The 21,348-nt window shown below is 37.2% G+C and overlaps 1 protein-coding gene across 1 annotated transcript; it reads right to left on the bottom strand.

Moving 5' to 3' along the window:
• Window positions 1-10,816: 10,816 nt before the first annotated feature.
• On the bottom strand, window positions 10,817-20,442 carry qdpra (quinoid dihydropteridine reductase a). The gene is made up of 7 exons (XM_046850435.1): window positions 20,259-20,442; window positions 18,767-18,859; window positions 16,980-17,076; window positions 16,489-16,629; window positions 14,274-14,382; window positions 12,872-12,955; window positions 10,817-11,818 (listed from the first exon to the last, which is right to left on the bottom strand). The coding sequence occupies exons 1-7, from the start codon at window positions 20,349-20,351 to the stop codon at window positions 11,716-11,718; spliced, it is 720 nt and encodes a 239-aa protein (XP_046706391.1). The 5' UTR covers window positions 20,352-20,442; the 3' UTR covers window positions 10,817-11,715.
• Between the last annotated feature and the right edge of the window lie 906 nt (window positions 20,443-21,348).

Below are 21,348 nucleotides of genomic sequence, written 5' to 3'. Positions count from 1 at the left end.
TTGTCAGTCATTCTGTTTTTTTGTAATGTTATACAGAACTACCGAGATTCGTTTGTACCTCATAAATGCCCATTAGTTACCTGTTAGTTCGAAACAACTTTTTTGTTTTGCGTTAATCAGTGTATACAATAAAGCATGGAATGAAACAGATCCAGAGTGAAGGTTGAAGACAAAGGATTTTCGTCTGTGCGAGAAAGTGTGACAGCCCTGAAAGAGAGGAACGAGAAACAGAGAGCAGAGCGATGCTGCCGGGCCACGGATTTGTGATGGCATCCTGTGTTCTTCGATGTGCCGTTGCCAAGGCAACAGTAACTTGGTGACCTCGTTATTTCAGCCTAATCCAGTGCTGAAATTATGGCCGCTCCACCCTTTTGCCTGGCCGCCCTGATAACATAATCATTGCAAATGAGGCAAGGGACAGAGAGAGAGAGAGAGAGAGAGAGAGAGAGAGAGCGAGAGAGAGAGAGAGACAGGCAGGCAGGCAGGCAGGCAGGCAGGCAGGCAAACAGACAGACAGACAGACAGACAGACAAAGTAAGGGAGATGGAGACACAGATGAACAGACAGAGTGACAGACATAGAGAGCTGAAGAGAGAGAGACAGACAGGGAGAGAGAGAGAGAGCGAGAGAGACAGACAGACAGACAGACAGACAAAGTAAGGGAGATGGAGACACAGATGAACAGACAGAGTGACAGACAGAGAGCTGAAGAGAGAGAGACAGACAGACAGACAGACAGACAGACAGACAGACACACAGAGAGAGAGAGAGACAGAGAGATGGAAAGCCAGACAGACAGGGAGGCAAAGATATATGAAGAGAAAGTAAGACAGAGAGAAAGATGGACAGACAAACAGACAGACAGGCAGACAGAGAGAGACAGAAAGTCCCATCTGTAACTGCTTTATACGTATCTGTAATGTATCTTCTATGAGATACGAATCGCATCGGCCTCAGTTATCTAGATATTATTTTTAATTTCAAGAAAATCACGATTACAAGATTTTATGCAATGACAAAACTTTGCTGGATGTTTAAAAAAACCTGACCATTTGTTCAAAGAACAATAAGAAAATCAAAACTGTTTGTGGGAAGTGAAGTGTTTTAGCGAGTTTATTAAAGAATGATATTATAGCAGAGTGAAATTCTTTCTTTGCATATCCCAGTGATGTGGGAAACTGGGGTCAGAGCACAGGGTCATCGGTGATACAGAACCCCTGGAGTGCAGAGATCTAAGGGCCTTGCTCAAGGGCCCATTAATGGCAGCCTGGAAATCCTGGGGGTTGAACCCCTATGCAAAGATTTCACCCAGATGAGGATCAGTTTCCTTTTAAATCAAACGACAAGTGAAGACCTACACTACGAATTAGCGCTTATTTCTTCCCTGTTTCTTTTTATTATTATTTGTGTATTTATGAAAAAGGTGTAATAAATTTAAATTGTATGATAAATATAAATATAAATTTTCTTTTTACATAATTGGATCCCTCGACCATGTCACATGACTCACAATATCTCTGTTTTCTCAGTTTTGGGCAGAAAATGTTGTTGTTAATCCACATGGGAATTTTTTTTAAGAAGCTGATTCCTCTGCACAGAATTCATAGACTCTGTGTGAACTTAGAGAAATAGATTGGCTTGCAAATATATCTGGCTAAATGCGGACGTAGATTTTAATAAACTAACAAGTTTTTTTTTCAGTAGCCGAAAGTGTACATTTCACTCTGATTTGTACTAATAGGTGTAAAAACCTGCATCTAAGTGCAGTCTAGTTTTCTTTTCAGCAGTGGTTGATTATATTGTATTGTATAACAATACATTCAATGTAAATTAGATTTTTTCGGAGACTCTATTATCCTCAGTGATATATCTTGATAAACTAAAGCACAATAATAATGCCAGGGTGATCCAGTCAATCATCGAGCACAGGAGTCGTCCGAGGTGCCTGAGGGAAAGGAAACGAAAGGTGCTTGTTAGCAGAGGCGAGTCTGCAGTAACGCTCCAGGGAGTCGAGGTTAAATCCTCTACAGTGGTACATTTAACACGATGGAAGTTCCATTTGGTGCGACAATTTGGAAGACGTATGTGGGAAAGTTCAGAGGTTTCAGATCTAACAGCAACCAAAGACTTTTATGAGCTTAGAGCCATTATATGGTGGAAATTTAAGAAGAAGGTACAGTTTAAAGGTGCGTTCTCTTCATTCTAATATATATATATATATATATATATATATATATATATATATATACATATATAGTGTGTATGTTTATTCTCCTTATTCTCCTTATTTGTATACAAGAATACCATCATTGTATTATACTCTATCTATCTATCTATCTATCTATCTATCTATCTATCTATCTATCTATCTATCTATCTATCTATCTATCTATCTATCTATCTATCTATCTATCTATCTATTCATCCATCCATCCATCCATCCATCCATCCATCCATCCATCCATCCATCCATCCATCCATCCTCTATCTATCTATCTATCTATCTATCTATCTATCTATCTATCTATCTATCTATCTATCTATCTATCTATCTATCCATCCATCCATCCATCCATCTATCTATCTATCTATCTATCTATCTATCTATCTATCTATCTATCTATCTATCCATCCATCCATCCATCCATCCATCCATCCATCCATCCATCCATCCATCCATCCATCCATCCATCTATCTATCTATCTATCTATCTATCTATCTATCTATCTATCTATCTATCTATCTATCTATATCTATCTATCTATCTATCTATCTATCTATCTATCTATCTATCTATCTATCTAATACCATTCATTATTGTATTGCATTATTATAATTATAATCTTATGTTATTATCTTATTATATCTTATTCTTTTTTTATATTAATCTTATTATAATTATAATTATAATATGTATATACATACAGTATATGTATATTTATAATTTTTAATTTACACAGTTCTTTCAATTTTTCCGAGTCCAAATACTTATGAACCGGGTTATAAAGTAGAAACTTGTTATTTTATAAACTCCTAATAAAACTCTTAATTACGCCCTCCTGAACTCTTGTCAACCAATTAAATGTTGCATTTTTATTCATTTATAGTTACACTAAATGTTACAACGTCCACCTTACCACATTATAGCATCTACAAATAGTCTTTTTTTTTTGTTCCACCAGCCTCTTGAAATTAATTAAGACAGCAAAAATGACCAATCGGTTACTGAAAACTACTGAAAGAACTTCAACCTTCTACTTCTGCTCTTCTAGATTACAAATAAACACCTTCTGATTTCCAACGACACTATATAAGAGCCTCACTTTTTCCAAAGGCAACGCATGTTGTCAAAAAAAAAAAAAAAAAAAAGCATGTCAGTCATGCCTTTTCAATAATTCAACGCATTTGCATATCATTATCTTGCTTTCTTATTATCTCTAACCGAGACCTACTTACATATTCAAGAGTATCAATCAGCTTACATTCGGTCGAGCAAATTAACATAAATAATAGAGGCCGTAAACGTTGCCTTTTAAGTCAGAATTGAAGTGAATCTCAGGACGCTTGTTTAACATTTAGTTATGTCCAGAGATGGCAAAAATACACACGTCCTTCACTTCAGCAGAAGTACAGATACTCAAGTCTTTGATCAACGTTGAAGTTCTGACTAAACTTTTTTACTCAAGTTAAGAAGTTTGGGCTCTGACATGTACTTAAGTCATTAATTAGTGTCACGCTGGTAACTGAACCGTACATCATATTAATATATGATATATACAAATTATACATTTTTTTATCTAATGAATGTATCCAGGCTGAACAGCTATTATATCGAACACAAGCAGAGAAAAGAAGATGATGAGCAGGTCTCTGTTCTCAGTCATGTTTACATCACTGACTCCCTCTGTCTCATCCACGTTAACCCCAGACTTCTTGTTGCCTTCGGCCCTGTTTTTGGTATCTTCATAAACTAGCCTGTGGTGTGTGAGAGACAGAAAATGATGCACCAGCAGTAGATTAAAAAAGCTGCACAATTATAAGAAATAGGTCGATGGGTGGAAAATGGCACATAACGAGAAGAAAAGTATTGATCACGTCACCTAATAGATTAAAACTAAAGTAAAACGTATGTTTGTATGAAGTAGAAAGTGCCGATATTTGTGTAAAAAATAAATAGTGAAGTCCTGATAGCAGAAAAATCAACTTCAATACAGTAACGAAGTATTTGTACGTTGTTACTTCTCACCTCTGATTATGTTGAGACTGAATGTATTCTGTATTCAGTAGTACAGTATAATACAGTAGTTCTGCTGGTATGATTATTATTGCTATTAGTAACAGTTATATATGTACAGTACAGTAGTATGATATAATGAATCCCGACTATGCGACATCATTATATATGATATGGATATGATTATCGTAAACTAATACAAAAACACAGATTTCACATAATGGTGGATTTGCATAAGCCATGCTAATTCTGAATGTCTACAACCAGTGGAATTCATAGAAATTGATGAGACAAAGTGGAAAAAAAGAGATATTGCGAGAGCTACAGTAGGCTCACGGTGATGGGTGAAGTCTGCCAACCCCCACACACACACACACACACACACACACACACACACACACACACACACACACAGAGAGCTCTGACAAATCAGACACATCATTAAGCCACTGTGCAGCCCCTGAATATGTGTATACGGAATAAGGCTGCACTGCACACACACTCATCCAGGCATAAGCTGCTGTATGACACATCCTCACTCCAATGAGCTGCCACAGCCCTCACTGCTGTAATACTGTATTTTATAGACAGGAAGTCACTCGAGAGAACAAGTCGCACTTCTTCAGAATTCTGCAAAATCACCGGTCATCGATTTTGCCAACTTGCATTCATGCTCCCTGCTTCACATATTCCATGTTGGTCTTCAGAGAAAATTGTTGAAAAGATTTTGGATGTTTTATACAGTGATTGTATTTTTAAAGACCAAACCAAAATATGTTTAACTCCTTCCTAATCTGTAGTACATACAAGATTGTAGATTGTACACAAGAGTCCATTGGTGTGCAGTTCCTTGATGGGATACTCAAACAACTTGACTGAATCATGAATATTCTCTGTTTTGGTGAGGTTTTTATAGAATATAAACAAGACTTTAATCCGAGACATTTGTTTTGAGCGGTATGTTTAGAATATTTGGGGATTATTTTGTCTTTAAATACGGTACAGACAATACAGAACAACCAGGGCCGTCATTTTACTAATCGGATTAGAATTACATTTTATCTGTATCTAACTAATACTACAAATATTTATATTTTTGTTTATATCTGAGTCTAAACCATAAAAATATACATCAGATAATTTTCGAATACGTTATTGTTTTTCAAATGAATTCAGTTGCTCCTGCTTTTAGATTTTAGAATTCATTATGACCCTCAGTATCACCCTATTAAGGATGAATGAATGCTATATAAACATTATTCATGTAAGTGAAAGTCGTCTTTTTTTACCTTCATTTTATTGACCTTCATCTCTGACCGTAAAACCATTTATTACAAGTACACTGGTGTTACCTCATACAAAATCTGTTCTATAGTGCACTGACTGCTGATGTTGCACTGACTGCCTATACAAACTTTCTATACTGCATTGACAATGAAAACACTTGATGAGAGAGAAGAGAAACGAAATTTCGATTTCTTTGTATGTCTGCACATATGGTGGCATTGACAAATAAAAAACTTCAACCTTGAAATGAAATGCCTCTTAAACCTTTAAAAAAACCACAAAAACCTAAAACTGATTTTCGCACTTCCTATATGTACCTGTTTAAAAAACAATATCTGTTCATTGTAAAAATAACATTTTTAAGTACATGCCTGAATAATACAAAATAAGGAAATGAAATGATTCATGAAAGTCTTTGAGAACTATTTCCTTCATGGTTATCAGCTTACAGATGAACAATGAACCCAAATCCATGTGATCAGCTTCAACAAGAGGATCTGCTACAGAAGCTACAATATTTAAAACTAGTTTGTAGAAGGTATTTATTGAATCCTCAGATCTGTTTACATTATTGGGTCACATTTTCCTATAGTGAGAAATAAATTAAGGCTAATGTATAGGAAGTTGTTGGGGTTTTTAATTCTAATAGTGTAGTGTAAAAATGTATGTATTATAATAATGCAATACAAAAATAAATGGTATTAGATAGATAGATAGATAGATAGATAGATAGATAGATAGATAGATAGATAGATAGATAGATAGATAGATAGAAGTATAAGGAATTATCATTAAATTAAAAGCAAAAAACCCCCACTAAATATTAAATAAGGATTTGTATTATGTTCCAACAATACTACTGATAAATAAAAATGGGGATAAAATATTATACACAAACATCTGGGGTGCAGTCAGTGTTCCAATTCATCCCAAATGTGTTCAAAAGGGATGAGTTAAGAGCTCTATAGCAGGCCACTCAAGATCTTAAACTCTAACTCATTGAAAACTTTCATGGACCTGGCTTTCTGCACAGGGGGATTGTCATGCTGGGACTAGTTTGGGGATCCTAGTTGAAGTGAAGGAAAAATCTAATGTTACAGCATCCGAAGACGTCCTATACAGATATGTGCCCCCAAATTTGTGATAACAGTTAGGGGAAGAACCAGATATGGGTGAAAAAGTCAGGTGTCCCAATACTTTTGTCCATAGAATGTAGATAGATAGATAGATAGATAGATAGATAGATAGATAGATAGATAGATAGATAGATAGATAGATAGATAGATAGATAGATAGACAGACAGCACTGCACATCCTAAGACTTCAATTATAAGTACTTTGAAGTAAACAAGGTTTGTAAAATCTCTCATCTCAGTTAATCACACATACAGTATGATACAGATGTGGTAAAGAGAGATTAGGTATTAAAGACTGCTGGAGCTTTCATTATATCCCTCCGTTAGCATGTAGAACATCTGTCGGTAATGAATCCTTTCCCTGTTTTCACACAAAAACATTTATTGTGCAGTCTTATCATTCGCTTTACAAGAAGTCAAGTGTGTTGTGTGTGTTCATTTGCCATCAATGTGCGATTTCGTAGAACAGCTACCATTAAAAAGTCCCATCCTATAAATCTTTTATAGAACGATCAAAAATCAACCAAAAAAATCATAGCATCGTGTACAATCCTGCATTCAAATAGAGAAATCGGATATATTTGTGTTCTGTTTTAATGTCGCACAAACTAATATTGACGTTATACAACCGTTCCTGCAGCAAGTACTGTACAGTATTCAATTAGGAAGAAAAAAAAACTGTGCAAGCTGATGAAAATGTGTTAATTGTGCTGTATTCCCAAAACAGGCCGGGAAAATATCCAGCCAGAGAGAGATCGTTTAACATCCTGATAATTGTTTTGTCAGGCGAAGTTTGTCAAGAAGGCAGCACCATCTAGAGGTAACGTCTACATTCAGTAACGCACAAAGGAATAGTGTCAGGGGATGGAATAAGCCTGTGGACCAGTGGACCAGCCGGTCTGCTCGTAAACTACACACACACACACACACACACACACACACACACACACACACACACACACACACACACACACACATATGTTACAGAGACTTTAATATACATATATACACACTAGCATGCAAACAGAAGTATGTGCACACATGCCAGCAGAGGTACACTAACCACTTCCATCTGCCCACTCTTTATTTATGTGACCGGTTGGTGCACAGATTAAATGGCTTCCACATGTTTTATTGTTCGAGACAGAACCCTAACGACTGCAGGGCGAAACACGGCCACGTCTTCAATCTTTCATCAGTGAAAGACGACATTCAGGAAAGGGGGAAAAGAAAACTAACACCTTGTATGGCGTTACCTCAAGGCACCTCGCTGCTGTCTGATTATTAATGACTCATCACTGTTTAGTAGAGGGAGAGAAGAAATGCAAACCATTTCGGCAAAACGGGGAAAATAAAAAGCGAATTAATTATAATTTAAATATAAAACATTTACAAATAGTGAAGAATATATTTCGGCTCAAAAGTTTGTATCGCCCTTTCTAATTGTGATATTAACAATAGCAATATTAAATTGTTTTTGTTCTATATTCATATTGTACACATCACTGGCTTTCATATTTGTCTCTGAACAACAGATGAGTGTTAAGGGTCTTGTTCAAGGGCTCAGCATGGGATATGCTGCTGGGATATGACCTTCTGATCATTTTTTTAAATATTAATTAAGTTTAAAAGCTATTAATTAGTTACATACTCTATATATATGATATAAATGTAATGTAACTGTGTTGTATTGTTACAATGCTATAATACTTTGCTATATATACGTGAGAACATATAATACAATGGTTGCTTTAATGTGAACCTTTTGTAAGATACTGTGTGTATATATATATATATATATATATATATATATATATATATATATATATATATATATATATAATGATTTACAATTATTTTAGACATCTATTCACTTTGCTTTTACTTTTTGAATGTATTGTATATTAAACCTTATACCCTGCTGTTTGCTTCTTCTACTGAAGCTACAATGCTAATGCTAATTTTTATTTCCTGTAAATAATATACCTCAGACTGCAACCAGGTTTGTTTTTGTGATCGTTTAGTGATGTGGTCTGGAAACCAGGGTGATTTAATGTAAGCTATAAACATGAGCAGAACTTTACTGTGTAGCTGAACACTGTGATGTGGGCAGCCATTTTGGATTTTAAACATTTTCGAGGGAAATTTAAAAGCAAGAAGGAAGACGAACACAAATATCGTTCTAGTTTGTACTTACATTAGAAAATATACAGAATATCCCTAATCTTTATACAAATCATTTGATCATAAATAATATTAGCATTATATGCAAGCATACGAGGACTTAGCTTTACACTTTTGGAAGAGATTTTGAAACTGTACCGTTACTCCATAGCTCTGCATGCTGGACACCAGCTATGTCTTGTTTAATCAACAACATGTGAAGTAAATGGAAAACTATTGCAATTACAAGGTCTTTCCAAACTTTGAGGTGGTCCTGTTTACACGTATGAGATTTCCAATAAAACCTACCATAGCGTTACACAGCTCCAACATTCCCAGTCTATCCTTAGTCTATGTCTGTATAGGGTTCTTTCTGGTTTTGTTTTAACTCCCAGAAACAAGCTAGGAGGTCAATTGGGAATACAAATGACCATGGATGATTATGTGTTCCTGTGAGAGCTTCTGGATACATTAGAGCCCTCGCCTGGATAGAACACTTCCTGAAGTTGAATGAATGATGCAAGCTGAAAATTGTGTATATTTGGTTTTTCACCAAACTTTACCTCGAATTTGGCTTTTTAAAGCTGAGCAATTTATCAAGTTCCTCAAACAGTGTTTAAAAATGAAAACATGAACATGTGAAAATAGAATTTTACACATATATAATAAAAACTTTATGTAAATCCTTCCAGCAAAACAACCATCTGTGCAGCACTCCACCAAACATGCCTGTATTTTTTTCAGCGGCAGGAACTGGGAGACTGGTCAGGATTGAGGGAAAGATGAATGCAGCAATGTACTGAGTGCTCTGGACCTCAGACTGGAATGATGCTTCATCTTCCAACAGGACAACGACCCTCAGCACACAGCCCAGATAACAAAGGAGTGGCTACGGGGCATCTGTCGGTGCCCTCGAGTGGCCCAGCCAGAACCCAGACTTGAACCTGATTGAACATCTCTGGAGAAATCTAAGAATAGCTGTGCACCAACACTCCCCATCCAACCTGATGGAGCTCGAGAGGTTCTGCTAAGAGGAATGGGAGAAACTGCACAAAAATAGATGTGCTAAGCTTGTAGAATCGAATTAAAAAAGACTTGAGGCTGTTATTGGTGCCAAAGGACCTTCAATAAAGTACAGAGGAAACGCAAAGATTTCAAAAACACTTCTTTGGGATATTGTTTATGGAATTTTTAAGGAGAATACTGAATTGAATCAATTTTGCAATAAAGCTATAACATGTGAAGCGCTCCAGATGCACTGTACCACCACCAGTTGGATCTCACTTCATTACGTTTTCGGACATTGAGGATAAACAACCACAATCAATACTCTAATATTCTGCATATGCTGTTTCTCCCTTATTAAACATTTAAAGGCTCCGGTATGGAGGAGTTGGTGTTGTGTCACTAATGATCATGGTTCATGAGTTGCTCAAAAGCTCCTGGTTCCACAACTCTGAATGACAGTATGACTGTAGTAAGGACAGCACTCATAATCCCACACACTGGTGCTCATGATATTTCTCACTCTCTGGTGTTTGTAAACTTTTAATGATTTATAATCGCACTCTTGGTGTCACCTAAATGAGGATGGATTCCTTTTTTGAGTCTGTTTCCTCTCGAGGTTTCTTCCTCGTACCATCATTTTTTTTCCTTGCGGTTTTTCCACGGTCTTCCCAGGCTGCTCATTGGGGATAAATACACATCAATTTAAATACAAGTGAATGTTGTTCTGTAATTCTTACATTCTGTAAAGCTGCTTTAAACAATGTGCATTGTGAAAAGCTTGATGGAAATAAACTCGAATTGAATTTACTGTATATAAAAAAAGGTTTCCAGAAAACAGTAGTGCAGAGTGTGTCCATATGGAGCACTAACAAAGATGAATGGATCATCACACACTCTCACTCTCTCACACACACACACACACTTTCACATGTCTAATATCTGAATACGCTTGTGGTGGTGTTCCAAACAGATGGACAAACACCCGAGTAGAGGATTATGGGAAATATTTTACTGCTCAACATCAGCCCATACACAGTTTCACATTAACACACCGCCATCAAGCACAGGAAAGATTGTGATGGATGGTATTTAGCTGTAAACATTTTTCCATATATTTTCCCACACAGAAACACACACACAAGCAGGGTAAGGTCACTTGTTTGAAGCGCTACATCTGGAGGAACTGTGGAGCATTTTAAAGAGAAAAAAAAAGTGCTGTTATACGAAACAGAACATTGAGTTTTACAACAGCATGTCCTGAAGTGCTTTATTCCGCTTACACCACCGCAATTCGCTGACGACTGAAATTTTTAACACGTTGGACAACCCATAATACTCTTTATCCATTTGTGGCAACATACTGCATATAGGTTTATTAATTATTCACAGCTACGCTATAAATTGAAGATAAGGGGAAAAAAAACACCAATGCTAAACCTTCTATCAATAAATCTGTTTGGCCAATATGTTTATACATTTTTGTTTTTATCCGTTCGTTATTAAACTTGCGAGCAAATTCCTGTAAATGAGCATTTCCATAGTAACGGCTCACTGAAATGTGTTCAAACAATACATTAATTAAAAAGAAAACCTTCTCTGTTGGAGAATCCAACTGTTGAAAATCCTTTTTTTTAAGAATAAACATGAAACAATACAAAATAAAAGGACTATAAATGTTATTAGACAATTAAACTTGCAGAATTGTGAATCATGTAAGATATCAGCAGGTGGCGCTGTGATCAAACCCTATAAGGCTGAATGGATTCTCAGTTCCCACTAGGTTATTTTTCACCCTTATACTGTATTTTCTTTTTCCCAAGCAGCTGAATGCTAAACATTTGCACTATCCAATCCTCCATTTCTTCAATTCCTCTTCTGCGTGGTTTTTACTGAACCGGCATGGCCTCTGTCTTTCCTCCAGATGTCACCAGCTGGATAAGACTGCCCGAGGCTGGCCGCTCCAACCCGACGGCCCAGCTGAAGAACATTCTGGAAAAAAAACAAAACAAAGGAAATGATAGGAAGAAGGAGAACAGCGGCGAGATAAAGAGTTGGATTGGTGGACAGAAAAGAAAAGGAGAAACACGGATGTGAAGAAGGAGACATGATAAAATCGGGGATCGCTGCCACGACACTGACGAGACCACGTATTGCAGAAGGTCCTGAAAAGTGAAGGAAACGTTTAAACGCTTACAAGTTTGTTTTAACAAAATAACAAAACGTGTCTGCAGTCTCAGATTTCTATCCCTCCGTGTCTCCTGCTTGCTCGCTAATCTCAGGGGCTCCGGCTTCTTCTGTGAGATTAGACGTTTCGCTGAATCCTCATCTAATCTCCTGTGGGTGAGACACTCGGTGTGTGCGTCACTGAGATTACATTAGTAAGTGTCTCTAGCACAGAGAACTTTATACGTGCATCCATACTACAACAACAAAAGAAGAAATACAATATATAGGTCAAAAGTATGTGGACACCTGACCTGTGGTGCTCTCCCCTCGACTCCCCCAGGAAGGTGCCAAATTTTGCAGTGGGGACTTGCACTTATTCAGCCACAAAACCTGTTACTCGGACGCATACTGATGTCTACCAAGAAGGTCAGGAGACGAATCTGAGGTGGTCTAGGTTGATCTAAGGTCAGTGGGGTTGAGTGGGGTTGAGGTCAGGGCTCTGTGCAGGACGCTGAGGACACTCAAAACTTTGGACTTTGGATCGGAAGGTCACAATTGCAAATCCCAGTTTGGTTGCCATGGTTGGGCCCTTCAGCAAGGCCCTTAACTCTGAGACCTGAGCTTGTAAATTTGAGCTGGACTTCACCACAATTTTATGTCTGAACGAAAGCTATACAAAAACTCCATGGTGTTAAGATCCGTGTACGATACACTCAGTTTTCAAAGAACGTCACTGCCATCTTGTGGCCAAGTCCAGCAATTTACACATATCATGATTATATCATATTACACATACACAGGTAAAATCCATCCATCCATCCATAGATCCATCAATCCACCCATCCTTAATTTTAAATGTACACATAACACACTTACTCTGCGACGTAATCCATTGGAGTCCAGCTGCTGAAGTCTGCTTTGGGCATGAATTTCCGGTTCATCGGTGTATCCAAGGTAACCCTGGAACATAATGTCATAACGCGGTTATCTCCAAATGTCCTGAGGCAGTAACCAGAGGACTGACGTGGCATTTGAAACTCATCTCAATACTAACATAAAAGGATTGGTAACATGCCTACTTAGGGCAAATCCGAAACATGGTCTAAAGCTGAAATTTAGAAAAATTATACCTGAACCTGTAATAATCTTAAAATTTACCATGTAAATATATTGTTAACCCCTATTGTTTGCAATCTTTTTCATTTATGATCAAGATTTTCATTCCCTTTTTCAACCCAGAAATGAGCTCAGGACAGAGGTGCACAGCTCTGACTCTTTTCCCTTAAATCTCAACGCAGAAATGATTTATTTTAAAGAAGAAATGTCATTCGATTGGAAGGAAATATAAAGTTCATCCTAAAATTTCAATTTGCAAAAACAGGTTCTTTGCCTTTACTGTAGCTTTGGAGGCACAATAGCAAGATCATTTTAACTGCATGTGGAGTCTGACATCAGCATCTGTCCAAATGCCCTAAACGTCCTCAATGTCCTAAAATAGTGAAGGTGTAATTTTTAATTCGATCACAATAGTAAATAGTTTTTATTCAACATGCCACAAATTGTATATTCATGCCCTAACAAGACCAGCACTGCCCTGTGTTTGCTTTCTCTTCTGCCGCTTGCTTGATCTGAAAGGTTGCGAGAAAAAAACCCAAATCTCTTGGATTCATACACCCGAAATAAATCTAAAAGTTTCGATAATGAACTCTAAGGTTAGGTAGACTTAAAAATCAAGATTCCCGAGCCGTGTCTCATTTCTCACGGCAACTCTTCAAGTAAGAAGAGAACAAATACTGAGGCATGTATATTAGAGGTCGACCAATTCATCGGTTTTGCAGATAGTTTTTCCAGGTTGCTTTATACAGTACGAGAGTGGCCTCTAGAGGCGAATCACTGAGGCCACGTGCTGTTTGTTTTTATTGATTCGGAGTGTTAGTTTTTGTTTCAGTTTGAATACATGTCTTTTATTTACATCAATAAATATTTATTAATATAATTAATAAAATCATATTTCATTTAGCACTTCATGATTCAGTCATTTTTTTTTTTTACTTTTTTCAATGAAGTTCAGTACTATTTTACATGAAGTGTTATGTTTTTTTTTTTTTAAACACTGGATCCATTAAAAAAAAAAAAATCTGTACAATAAAACCTTGCTATCCGTAAAATCCATTGGTCGACCTCTAAAGCAAACACAATGGATTTAGAGTTAATCAAAAGTTAATCGTTATTCATAAATGATGGCTAGGACAGAGATGGACAGAGGACGAGCACTCACGGGAGAATGGCCACAGCTACAGCGTCAGCAGGAAGCCCGCTGTTCGGTTTAGCCACGCTTTCACACAGCTGATGCACGGCTGCCTTCGCCATGCCATAACCCACCATTCCTACCGAGAGAGAAATTCACAATCACATTCTCTTTTAAATAAAGTGTTTTTACACATTTTAAATTGTTTAATACTTTTTCAATTCGAAACACATACTTTTTAGTTGTTCTTCAATTAATCTTTTATAAAATGTAGCTGTTCCCTCAAGGCATACCCAACCTGCCTTTCCATAATTTATACAGTGGTCAGGGTCATACAGAGGTTTTCCAAGACGGGTTCCTCTCGGAACAGACCTCGCAAGGGTCCATCAAAGAAGTCGAGTCCTCGTGCTGCACGTCAAGTGCAGAAGCTGCTTCAAAAAACAGACGCATGAGTGCTGCAGCATTGCTTTAGTGGTTGCAGAAGTAGAAGATTCGCTTGTCAGTGCTCAAATCGTAGGCCTAAAGCTAAAGCTGGTTGACAAGAAAGCCCACAAACAGTTTGCTGAAGACGACCTGTCCGAGAGCATGAATTACTGGAAGCATGTCCTGTGATCGCTGAAGGTGATGGAAGTGGCCAATTATGTCTCCAGACATGAACCCTACAGAGCACCTGTGGGCCTCAAGCAGAAAGTGGAGAAGCGGCATGTGTCTAACATCCAGCAAATTGTGACGTCTAGACGACTGGGTCAGAGCGTCTCTAAAACTGCAGCTTTTGTGGGATGTTACTGGTCTGCACTGGTCAGCGTCTATCAAAAGTGCTCTAAGGAAGGAACAGTGAAGAAACTAAAGGAACATGCACACGCCTTTCAAAACCAACAAGACTTTCAAGACTTTTTTCAGTGTGTCATGTAAACTACAACACACTGTACTTCGTACACAAACATCTGGCCCTCACTCCCAACCATAAACAGCGATAAGAGATTACACCTGAACTTTGGTTTGCGATTCCTAACCATGTCCAGCATGTTCTAATCTCCTGAAAGGACTAAACCTTGTATTAGACCCTGCCCCCCAACCCCCATGCATTTTGCAGCCTTAGCATCTGGAACCAATACCCGACTTTTATATGAGCATGAGCTTTTCTATAAAGAACAGTAATATTACTTAAAGCTCGAAAATGAAGCCCAGACATGCCAAGACATCTAATGAAGAACAAGCCAATGAGAGTGAGGGGTGTGGAGCTGCTCTCCCACCGCTAAAGCCATGAACGTGGATTTTTTTTTGGTGACCTATGACCTGAAAATGTTAAGTCCAGTATAAAACTCGAATACTTGACAACTTTAAATCCTCCATGCACTATGTACCAAGTGTGTAAATATTTGACTCAAGGTACCTGAGGGCATTTGTGAAATATTAGTGTGCTGAGAGGTGACATGTCTGTCAGGAACACTTGAAGCGCTTTAATTTCCTCTTTTCATGCTGCGGATCAAACACTGAGAACGTAGATAGAACATTATGTTATATCAAAGCGGTGATCTTCGCTCTGGGCCATGATCTGTCTCCAGCTCTACTGTGTGGTGGTGAGAGCAGAGAGAGACCACATGTGCTGAGCTAAAATGCTGAGTCATGTCTCCTCCTAACTGTGCAGCCAATCAGGGCAGTGTGCTGTCGAGTGGGGGTATGAGTGGAGTTCAGGATTAAGAGTAGTTTTCTACCCTTACATACGAGTGTGTGTTTCAGAGAAGTGTATTTTTACATAGAATTCAGTAGATTGTATGATATGGTAGTCTTGGGTAGGAGGGTAAGATTAGACTGTCTTGGCTTGGGTGTGTGAAAGTAGACTTGGCTTGGGGAGAAGATAAGAGGTAGGGTTATGATAAGGTAACCTTGGGTAAGGAGTAGAATAAGGTGGTCTTGTGTAGAGTATAGGATGAGGTGGTCATCTTTAAGTTCCTAATAGTGTCCTACACTGTGTTGTATTGTCGGGTTGCACATGATGCACTTTATGTTCTTAGGACAAACTACTTTAGTCCTTAGCTCTGTGTTCTATTATGTAGCTCCATGTTGTTTTATGAAGCACCAGGGTTCTGGAGAAACGTCTCATTTCACAGATATATTTAAAATGATAAAAAATGTCTTGACATCTCTCTTTAACAAGCAATTTATTTACAATTGACCTTGTATGTGCATTTATAAAAAGGTATTAGTTTGTTTTAATCTGGTAGGATCTTTAATAAATAAGCACCTGGAGTTCCGCTGAGTGCAGCCTTGGCGCCGGTCAGAGTGAGCAAACCTCCAGGCTTGAGGTGCTGAGAGGCCAGATACGTGGAGATGGTGGACGTCCAGACGCTCTGTTTCCACATCAAATCGCTGTTCTTAAACATGTCTGCAAATACAAAATCAGAAGAGATCAAAATCGAGTGACACCAAGCAGGTTTTATTAGTGTCAAATATCATGTTAGTTACAAGTTACACAAGTGGGGGCTTTGTATGAAAATGTAGGCCTATATTATATATATATAAAAATACACATACATGTGTCACATTTTGCCTCTCAAATCCTCACACTTGCCCGTTTTTCCTGCTTCTAACACGTCAACTTTGAGGACAAAATGTTCTCTTGCTGCCTAATCTATCCCACCCACTAACAGGTGCCATGATGAACCGTTTATAATGTTATGCCTGAACGCTGTATGCAAAATACATAATACTTTATTCATAATACTTATTCTGGACCTTTAGAGGCACAGTTTCCCCCGGCCCATCCTCCGGCCACGCACACGATCGCGTCCACTTTCTGGTCTCCCAGCAGCTGAGCCACGTCCGACGTCACCTTTATAAAACACACAATAAATAGTGTAACATCTCGCAATATTCGACAAACAATACAGTTCGTGTGGTCAGAAGCACCAGTTTCGTTCAGATGGAATAATTAAATACGTCATAACTAATAAATAAAACTATAAAATTAATCCCATGTTCAATTCTTGTGTGCAGACTGATGATGATTCCTTGTATACATTTGGCATTATACTGTAGGTCTGAGAAATGTTTGAGAATTTTGAATCTGATGCTAGCTTTAACCAAGATATACATAGTTTTTGCTGTATTCATTTTTAATATTAGCACATGTTCCAATCAACAGGTCAGATTCGCTGTCTTGGGCATAAACAATGACATCGGTTTACCAGGCTAACAAGAGAAGCAGGTCTGTTTGTATGGATTTACAAGGACGTCAGTGTGAGTCCTCCATCCAGGCTCATTATATAGGGGTGTGAATGATGTCGATGGCAGGCACAATAGACTGGATAATGAGAAAGGATAGGGCTCGCTGGACATCAATATGCGGCTGTGGAAGGAAATTGCCTCGGCCCTACGGATATGGAAAAATAAATGACGTTTCCTTGGTAGCAGAAGCGCGATAAGTCATTTACGTAGGAACAGACGGGATAAAAGCAGCTGATGCTCTCCTTCTACTGGAGCTACAGCCGGGAAATTTCAGAGGGTAAAAAATATTTTTTTTTTGGAATTATGTAATCTTTATTAAAGTACAAACTGTATACAATAAGTCAGGGTTGAACAAATGAATTATGAATCTCGATTTATTTTTTTTGTGAAAGACCTCAAATGAATGAATGGTTCCTCAAAATGTCAAATTTTACTTAAAAAAAAAAAATAAATAAAAAAAAAATAAAAAAAAAATAAAAAAATAAAAGAATTTTGGAAAACACTTACTATAATTTATTGAGTAATTCCATACTTTACATTATTTTTTTACTAATTTCTCTGGTGACTATAAACTAAGAACCAAGAGCAGAAGTGAAACGTTCTAGTGAAAGTGTGGGTTGACCTGAATTTTTACTTTTCATACTAAAAAATTTAAATATAAAAAGACTATTTTTAATCTTATTGGGGTATTATTTGATTGGTGAGAATTGTGAATCCTGTAATCAAATACTGTAGATAAACTTTACATTAACTTCACTTCAAAATTTCTCTTTTAATATATTTGTCCCTTTGTTTAAAAAAAAAAAAAAAAAAAAAAAAAAGGAAAAGCAAAAATAAAAACCCATTGCTTTTCAAGCTTCTTGGCAGCATTTGTAACCATTTTAGGACTCATGATTTAGGCTTAAAATGTACTTTCTTCACATGTGAGTGACTGATGACTTGCTTGGGTGTGGAACAAAAAAAGCTTGAACATTTTAATAAATCAGATTTTATTATTGTATGCACGTGTAATCTTACATGGAGCATCCATCATTGTTACTATAGGAACCATAATGTATCAGAAAGTAACCAGGTAACGCATGATAAAAAGTGCATGATGTGACACGTGAAGCGTGTCAGGCTGTTAAGGACGTATTAAATAACAGAACTAAAAAAAAAAAAAAGAAATATATAATCCCTCACACGGTTAACCTTCTAATGGTTTACATCTAATGCAGTGTGAATGGTTGTGTTGGTGGTTCCAGCTGTTTAGCATTCAAACACATTCCGTACCTTCTCCCCTCCCTGATGCCTACCTGCTCGGCATGCTCGCAGAAATTGTCGCAGATCTTCGCGAGCACGTTTGCGTCGGCTTCTTCGTTAGCACCGATGTCGATACTGGCCACCCACTACAACACGACAAGTAAGAAATTGAAGAAATTATTATTTACACCATTCTATTCTGGCCAAATTATTGATTTTTTTGCTTAATGTGCCAACTTTCCACACAGGCATGCATTCCGTCATCTTATAATGATGATGTAATAAATATAATAATAATCCTTATTTCATATAGCGCCTTTAGTTACGCCTTTGAAGTTACACCTCAAAGTTTTCCGAGCGTAAAAGAAGAAATGAAATACAAAATTAAATGAGTATAAAAATAAAATAAGCAAATAAAACAAAGGCCATGCCACTGTGTAAAAGAACTTTTAAAATAAATGCGGATCTTTGGATTTTTTTTTTTTTTTTTTTCAAAAGAAGTACAAAGAAATAACTTTTGTTTGAAGATGATTTGAATCTTGATTTTCCTTTCATGTGACAATCAGAAAGTATATTTTTCAAATCTTCAATTCCTTTTCAGTAACTGTAATATTTTGGGGTGTATCCTGGTAACCCTGAGAATCTTATAGCATGTACACTACATTAATTTACATTCATTTATACAGCCAGTGAATCTGCTGGCATTATTTTAGAAAAGATGAAGGAAACTGGAGACTTGAATGAAACCCAGAAGAAGAAAAAAAACAAGGACAGATAAGAACAGTGACCAAAATCCCGATCTGACCAGTGACTATAGAGCAACGTCTGTACTTTTTTCATTTTGGAAAACACGTATAATTTAACGAGTAACACCGCTCTTTATTCTCCTCTAAAGTGATCATAAACGCTAAAGAACATGTCCCAAGAGCAGAAGTAAATCCATGTGTTTCTGTTTAGGATGTGTGTGACGTAACAGTTCTCTTATAGTGTGTGTCTAGAACTATAGAACACTTTCTCTAGGACTGATGCATAGAAGAAAAGAACCATGACATGCTTTTTGTTTTACTTTATTTACATATGTCCTACTCGAGAACAATTTAAAAGTACTTTTAATCTCATTTGGGAGCATTTCTGTCTATTTTTGCTCGAGTTTACAAATCAGGACTGTCACGATTATATCGTGAAACCGCGATACAGTAATCGCGACCAGCACGATTTCAAACCGCGACACACCTGAGTGCAGTACAGCAGCAGGAGAAGTCCTGCAGAGCGGCGGATTTAGTTTTCCATTTCATTCTGCAGATTTATAGTGTAGCATTCATATCAATAAAACATGGTGATGGGGTTTATACCGGAAATGTGTTTTATGGCCAACAAAAACAGAAAATAGAAGTTTTCTAGCTGTTCAACAAGTGTCACTGTGCAGTCTATGAATAACATGCAATATATATATATATATAATGAAGAAATAACGGATAAGGTGTATCCAGGTGTGTATCCAGGTGTGTATCAAGGTGTGTGTGAAGGTAAATAGTAGCAGCTCACCCAGCCTTTGGATTTAAAATGGTGGACGCAGGCTGAACCCAGAGCTCCTCTGCCTCCGTACATGAGGACTCGGTTACCGGACACAGCCGCCATCCTTTCCGTTTGGACACCGGTTGAGAAATGAAGAGGTGAAGAAGAAAAGCGTGAGAAATGAGAGAGAGAGAGAGAGAGAGAGAGAGAGAGAGAGAGAGAGAGGCGGATCTGTAATTGCTGCTGTTCGGCACTTTGATAGGTTCAGTACAGTGCGGTACGGTGGCCGAGAAGTGACAAACAAAATAACGATTCCGAAAGCAAAAGAACAAATCCGGAAAAATCAAACAAAACAAAAAAGAACAAATCCGAAATAATCTTAAATCGTAAAAAAAGATCGTAAAAATGAACAGACGAGGAATTGTAATAAATCAGAAATTGTAACACATCCCAAAACAAAATAACAAATTGGAAAACAAATAAGCAAATCACAAATATTAACAAGGCAGAAAAGAAACAAACAAATAAGAAATATGGACAAATCTCAAAACAAAATAACAAATCGTTAAAATGAACAGATGAGAAAACAAAATAAATCAGAAATTGTAACAAATCCTAAAACAAAACAACAATTTGGAAAACAAATGAATAAATCAGAACAATTAACAAACAAAAAACAAAGAAAAATCGTAAAAAAATGACCAAATTAAAAACATTAACAAATTAGAAAACAAATCAATGCCTCTCATCTGGGATCATGTCCAGCAAATGATGGATGGCATGTTATTCTTTCTATCTTCCCCTTCATCCAAACACAACTCTCTTCATTTTTATATTGCATTTGTAATTTACTGCTAGATTTATACACATTAATAAACATTACGAATAAAATGCAGCTTTTCCATCCTCGCTTTTCCCTACATTACTCAAACTACAGGTAGTCATACATGTTTTTTTTTTATTAATTATTATTAATATAATTAATATCATTGTCTTCTTCTTCTTCTTCTTCTTCTTCTTCTTCTTCTTCTTCTTCTTCTTTATCAGCTTCTCCCATTAGGGGGCGCCACAGTGGATCATCCGTCTCCATACCCCCCTGTCCTCTACATCTGCCTCTTTC

Source organism: Silurus meridionalis, chromosome 5, assembly GCF_014805685.1.
Source record: "Silurus meridionalis isolate SWU-2019-XX chromosome 5, ASM1480568v1, whole genome shotgun sequence".
NCBI classification, from domain to species: domain Eukaryota; kingdom Metazoa; phylum Chordata; class Actinopteri; order Siluriformes; family Siluridae; genus Silurus; species Silurus meridionalis.
This window is presented reverse-complemented; position numbering and strand designations above follow the sequence as displayed.